Source organism: Carettochelys insculpta, chromosome 2 (genome assembly GCF_033958435.1).
Source record: "Carettochelys insculpta isolate YL-2023 chromosome 2, ASM3395843v1, whole genome shotgun sequence".
NCBI lineage: Eukaryota > Metazoa > Chordata > Testudines > Carettochelyidae > Carettochelys > Carettochelys insculpta.
The window spans coordinates 70,363,798-70,370,223 of record NC_134138.1 but is presented as its reverse complement, the minus strand read 5'-3'; the positions used below and the strand labels follow the sequence as shown (position 1 = coordinate 70,370,223).

Below are 6,426 nucleotides of genomic sequence, written 5' to 3'. Positions count from 1 at the left end.
CAGAGCGAGTAAGCGGGGCTGACACTTGCAGGATGGGGGCTAAGACTTAAATCGCACTTCCCCATTAGCGAGAATGGCGCGGGTCTGAGCAGGGGGCTGCTAACCCGGGCTGCTGAAACCTTTCAAGCTCCTTCGTTTCCGAGGGGCAATGAAGCGGCCGCGAGATTTGTGCTCTGCAGAATCCGAGGCGTTAGCTCGAGGCCTGGCAGCCCTAAAGCAAGTCCCGCCAGCCTCCGGTTCCTGCTTTTCCCTTTGCCCCCCGAAGAGCCGCCGGCCGCGGCTCCGCCCGAGCTCAGTGCCGCCCCGCAAACAATGGAACCCCCCGCTCAGCTGCGAGAACAGGGGAAGGGGCGTGGGTGTGGTCCAGGGCAAGCCCCGCCCCGCAGCAACACGTCATCGCCCCGCCCCTCGCCCCCGCCAACCCACCCAAGTCCCTTGAACTTTCCTTGGGAGACTCTCGCCCAAGCGCCACCCCGCAGCCCGCCCCGCCTCAGCCCCCGCGCGCCCATTGTCCCAGCCCCCCGCCCTGCGGCCGCTCCCACCCCTCCTTCACACCCCCGCCCCGCCCCGCCCGGGGCTGCCTAGCGCCCCCCGCCGCCGGAGGCGCCGCTCGCTCCCATCCGCCCGCCCGCCACAAAGGAGGGAGAAGCCGGAGGAGGCGCAGGAGCCGGGCGCAGGCAGCGGCTGGGTCCGGATGCGGAGAGCGCTGCGCCGCCTGGCTCCGGGGCTGCCTTAGCCGAAGGCGGGCGCGGGAGAAGCAGGGACCGTGCCCGGGGGCTCGGGCACCGCCGGCCACCGCCATGGGCTGCTGCAGCGGGCGCTGCACGCTCATCTTCCTCTGCGCGCTGCAGCTGGTGAGTGACCCACCGTTGGCTGGGGGGACGCTGGGGCCGGGCGCGCTGCAGCTGGCGGGACCATCCTCTTCCCCTCCTGGCCATTTGCCAGCGCCTCCGCGGGGGCTGCTGGTGCCCAAAGTCCTCCTCTCCCGGGCTGCCTGCGTGCGGGTCTCGCCCTCTGCCACGTGCTCTAGTGCCCTCTGCGAGACGGGGCTGAGTGCCCTCTCTGGTGAGTGCTCCCTGGCCGGGCGCCTGGGAGCAGCGCCCGTCCCGCCTCATGCCTCTCTCCCCCAGGGAGCACGGCCAGCTCTCCGCCCCGGGATTGCGCCGTATGTTTGTGTGTAAAAATAATGCTGTTTGCTTCGAAATCGGCTCTTTTTCAGGGGTGGGGATATACTCCCATCCCAGGCTGTGCCCAGCTTCTCTTTCGGGGCTGCAGGGGGTGCTCCGGTTTCTCTCCGCCTGGGAATTCTACCCCCCCAACTGTTTAAACTACATTTTAAAGAATCTCATTCAACTTCCTTTGGAGATCGCACCCAGTCACATTGTGTCAGGGGGACAGACAGACCTGCAGAAATCACTTCCTGATCAATATAAGGTCACACTGTGCAGGCAGCATTGGAAGTCCGATGATGGGTGTGCGTGTATTATAAAGTCAAAGCCCCTGGGAGACTCTGATATATGATAGGCTAGCAAGAGAATGACACTTTTAGGGTATGTTTGTTGGGACCTGTCCCTGGATGCTGCTATTTTTTCCTAGTCATTTTCTTGAGGTCAGGTGCTACCAACCTTCTTTTATGCAGATCCATTGTGGAATGGGAGGGGAACAAAACAAACACTTTTGTGTCCCCCCCCCAAAAAAAAAGAAAAGAGAGGGGGGACCTGCTCACCCTTCTGGGTATTTTCTCTGAAGTGTTTTACTTAAATTAAATATACCCAGCTATATAATATATACTTCCAATTGTCACTTATTATCTTTGCTTATTAAAGTTGGCATATTTCTGTTTCAGAAATGTGTTGTCAGAACAGAGCTATACTGAGCAGTAACAAATCTTTGTATGGCTCATTAGCTAAAGAAGGCTCTTCCTCTAGCCATTCCTGATCCCATGAGAACTCAAAAAGATTTTATTCTTTCCACTGATTCAGTCCTCTTTTTTGACAGGTGATCTTTCTTTGATGAGTGTTCTTCACTTTGTATGTGAAAAGTAAAACTATTGAATGATTACTGAATAAAATCATATTTCAGCCTTTGTAGCTTCCTGCTAAACCTCTGAAAAAGACTTGTTTCCTGAGAAATATCAATCTATTGTTAAATACAATGTATTCAATACTTCTAAGAAAATAATTCAGTTTCAAGGCATTAGATCAAATCCTCAACTGGTACAAACTGATTCATTAGTACTGCTATTTATTCATATATTCCTAAATGGCAGAGGGTGGGATGGAGCACTGAAATAGACTAAAGGGGAAAAAGGTTTAATTTATTGGTTATTTGTACTTTTCATATAAGCAAATCTTTATTTATGAAGCAGTGGCCTGGCTCACCAGCACTTGTTTTATACTGCTGTATAAACTATTTACTACAATGGAGTTGTTTTTGATTTACATTGATGTGTGAGGGAGGAGAGTCAGGTGCTTCATCTTTAAAAGTGTAACACTAACACAGCTATGTAGGTTATAGTAACAGTATTTATTATTCTGTAAGATTACTTGGAACCTATAAAAACTGAAGTATGAAAAGCCATCATAATATATAGAGTCCTGCAGATAAAATCTTTCAGAAAAAGTATCATGTTTTATAACAGACCCATCAAAATGATCTAACAAATTTCAAACTGTAGCTTTTTCTACTGTACTTGCCTGTTTTATAAAAATGCATAAGTTAAATAGTCTGCTATAATATCCATAGGTTTTAGTGACTGATCAATCCCTGTCAACCCAAATTCTTTTAGTGTAATTATTTTCATTAAAACAAAATTAGACGTGCACTATAATTGTTAGATCTAAGATTTAATTTTATAGACAAACTTGAGCCAAGGTACTCTGTGATCTCGGTGGTGGTGGTGCTGAATTTATGTTTGTAGGATTGTGACCACAGGGGATTTTAGATCTGTTTCTAACATCACAGAGGTCAGGAGTATAAAACATACTCAACAAAACTGAATCCTCAGACATTACTATCGTTAGAGAGACTTATTTTACCTTGCATCCATTTATGGAAAGGGTGAGAAATATTACTGACTGTGGGCAATGTTTAGATTAAAGGTTACAGAAGTGAAAGTATTTGTCTTGCTAATGTGTAGCAATGCAAAAATATAAATTATTTCTATGAGTTGACAAAACTTTAGAAAAATAGGAAGCTAGCAATGCTTTTAAAAATAACTAGTGAATTTCCATGCAAGAAATAGTTCATCCTCTCAATAAGTGTTTTTTAGACAATGCCAAGGGGAACAAAAATAAGATGATTAAAAAAGAGATTCTGTGAACAATTCAAACCTTTATTTGATTTTAAAAAAAATAGACACCACCTGAAAAAAATCAGATAGACTAAAGTCTTCTTGAACAAACTTATCTGGCAATTCTCTTGGTATGTTTGTTGTGGATTGTGCTACTCACACCCATCTCAACGGTGGTTGCCAATAACATGAATGTTTCAGAAGTACTTGATATTTCAGGATACTTCTCTTGGGTAAGTGTATTGATGTTTGCAATTGAAAGTCTTTCTGTACAAATTATGTCATTATACCTAAGTGGAATACTTGTCAGACTCACACAATCCTTGGCTTTGGAGATTCTCATATTTGATTTTAGTTAGTGGCTCAAAATTAGACAGCCTGATTTTCTACTGTGTTCCACCAAATTATTCTCAAGAGGATTTCATTGAGCAAATTGAGTCATGCCAGTATAAAACTTATGTAAAAGAGTAGAGAATCAGGCCTATAACCTTCTAGGATTCTGTTCTCCCTGGCCCTGAAAACGTTGGCCACATTTGACATGCTGGCTTCATGGCACAGTTTTGCTGGTTCCTTCACAGCCTTTCCCCATCATCTCCCCTCTTGCTTTTGCCTGTTATGCTTGTACATGGGAAACTGCTGTTGTGAAGGGATCACATTCATTGAGTGGGTCCATAGACCATCCTTTCTCTAATGGTAAAATGCTATGGCTTCTTCTCTTCATGAAGAATTGTTTGTAAAGTGGTGGAGTGGTATGTGCGGGGCTGGGATATATTTTTTAAAAAGTCCTATTACTTTCATTTTTGGTTTACCAAAATGTGCAAAACAAACTGCCCACATAACCTTTGAGATTTGGTACTGAATAAGTAGTTGTCTTAAATTCCATAGATTCTCAATACAATGCACACTATCAAAGGCATCCCATGGTTAGTCTTCTATAGTTTCATGATAAACTCTCTTAAAAGGTAAATTTAACACATAGGTATAACACAAGGTGTCTTGAGGCAGGTGAACTCCATCCTTTAGTGCCTCAGGATGGGGGTAATGATGGCTCGCAGCTGAGTACATACAACCATTCCTTGTCTTGGAATAGCTTGGACCAGCTGTCAATCAACAGGGTTGCATGGCCCAGCATCCTGAGTCAGCATACTGGCCCTCTTCAGTAGAATTGTTTGGCCTGGCAGCCTGTAAGGGGACCAGGCCCTTCCTGTTCCACTAGGTCCTAGTTCAGGACCCTGATAGTGATATGCATGCCCACAACTAGGTCTGCCCCAAACATACTGACACAACTCAGTACAGTGCCTGATTCACTGAGCTACTTCCTAGCCTATCCTTGATGTAGTGGTCCTGGTCTTCCAGAAATCCATAGGCTCCTTGTTCTGTTTAATTATTAGCATCTCCATCACTTCTTGGGATTTGCAGGAGCTGGTGTGTTTGCAGGGTCTCAGCCTCTCTAGCTTCTGCAGTCTGTGGTTTCAGCAGTTCTTGGGCTGGTGCTGGCGCTTGCAGCTTTCTTCCTCCTCCTTCAGTGATCAACCCTGAATGAGCTGAGCTGCTCTCCTTTATGTCCTGCAGGGCTGAGGGGGTGTGGCCTCCTTGGCCAGGAGAGTAAAGTTAACCCTTGCAGTACCATTATGGGGCAAATACACCCCATCAAAGATGGCTTCTGGAAATAATCCCAAATTGAACAGGGCACTATTAGGCCCTGATTCAGGAAGGCATTGAAGCACAAATTTTCCTGAACTGGGTCATCTTAAACTCAGTTTACCTTAGGGCTAGTGCCAGACCTCAGATCTTCATAACCGGTCAGTGGGTGCACCCCCATGCCCCAGGCAGAGCTCCAGCAGGGTGGGGATGCTCTCCGGGCATTCTCCAACCCCACATGCATGTCTCCTGGCCCTGCCTGCTGGCTCACATAGTTCTTCCTTTGTGTATCCCCTGGTCCTGCCTGCCATCTTTAGGTGATTTAAAACCTGCCAGAGCCGCCACCACCACCATCAGCATAGCTGCGATGGAACAGCTGCTAGTTCCATGCCACTGTGGGGACATCTGTCTCCCTGTGTGTGCATGCGCGCACAGATCCAGAGGTGTAAGCTGTGAAACTCATTTTCTGAAACTGACTAGACATCAGTGATGCCAACTCTCCTGATTTGATCATGAGCCTCCTGATAACTGGAGCTTTTATGTTTTCTCTGGAAAGCCCCAACCATGCTGATAGAATTGTCAGATCTGGGAACTTCACTACTTGATGCCTCATGCACCACTATCAACTGTGATTGCTCTGTCTTAGTAGATTATGCTTGCTTGTTGGTGCCTGCTGTTAGAAGAGAATGCCAGCCTTCTTTTTTCCTCCTGCACAGCCCCCCACTCACATCTGTGTCCTTGTGCTGGATTCCCTCACCCCTGCCCAGGATAACCAAAAGCAAAACCCAATGCTCCCAGCCCACTGGCAGCAGAAGCACATCGGGTTGGGGAGTTCCTGTGGCAGATGAAGTCAGCGCATCTTTCTGGACCAAGAAATTCTCTCTGCGTCCGGGATTATGTGGATGCTGGGGGTCAGTGTACCGCTGAGAGTGATGCACATGGGTGAGTCCACAGGCTCCCTCTCCCTTGGGCTGGCAGCTGTGCAGGCCTGATAAATAACTTTCAAATTATTCTGTGGGCCAGATTGGGGAAGTGCTTGGGCCACAGATGAGCAGGCCAGGAGTTTGAGGCTCCTGTTTTACAGTAGTAGCGGGTGACCCAGTAGTTTTTGCTGAAGCAAAAATCCCTTTGAAATACCCAGAGTTAGGAGAGCAGTTCTGAAGATTTGACTTTACACTGTGATATTATCAACTTTAGCATTGTAATATGTCATTTTGGGAGATGTCATACAGGAGCGCTAAGGTGTACATATCCAACTCAAGTGTACATAAGTCCTGCTATGCACATCCAAGGCATCCTTCAGTCTGCGTAGACTATGGATCGCGCCCTTTGTAACTCCATTTAAGATCGTCATTTTCAGTATTGACTGACTGTGGAGGCCCACATGAGAATGACAGTCCTTGCTACATCTGCTGCATATGTAGTGGGTGTCTGGCAGGTCCTTGCTGTCCTTTCTACGGGCTCGCTTCTCCTTTGCCAGCTGTCTGATCTTC

At 47.4% G+C, this 6,426-nt stretch overlaps 1 protein-coding gene across 5 annotated transcripts in view; it reads left to right on the top strand.

Moving 5' to 3' along the window:
* The first annotated feature begins 464 nt into the window (after window positions 1-464).
* Window positions 465-6,426, top strand: part of NKAIN3 (sodium/potassium transporting ATPase interacting 3) — a 568,457-nt gene continuing 562,495 nt past the window's right edge. For 2 of the 5 annotated variants that reach the window (XM_074985759.1, XM_074985758.1), the window contains exon 1: window positions 468-854. In XM_074985759.1, the coding sequence (XP_074841860.1) occupies window positions 801-854 (54 nt within the window). In that variant the 5' untranslated portion in view covers window positions 468-800. Of the gene's footprint in view, window positions 855-6,426 lie in introns of all 5 variants that reach the window. The other 3 variants (XR_012644174.1, XM_074985761.1, XM_074985760.1) reach the window with 3 other exon arrangements.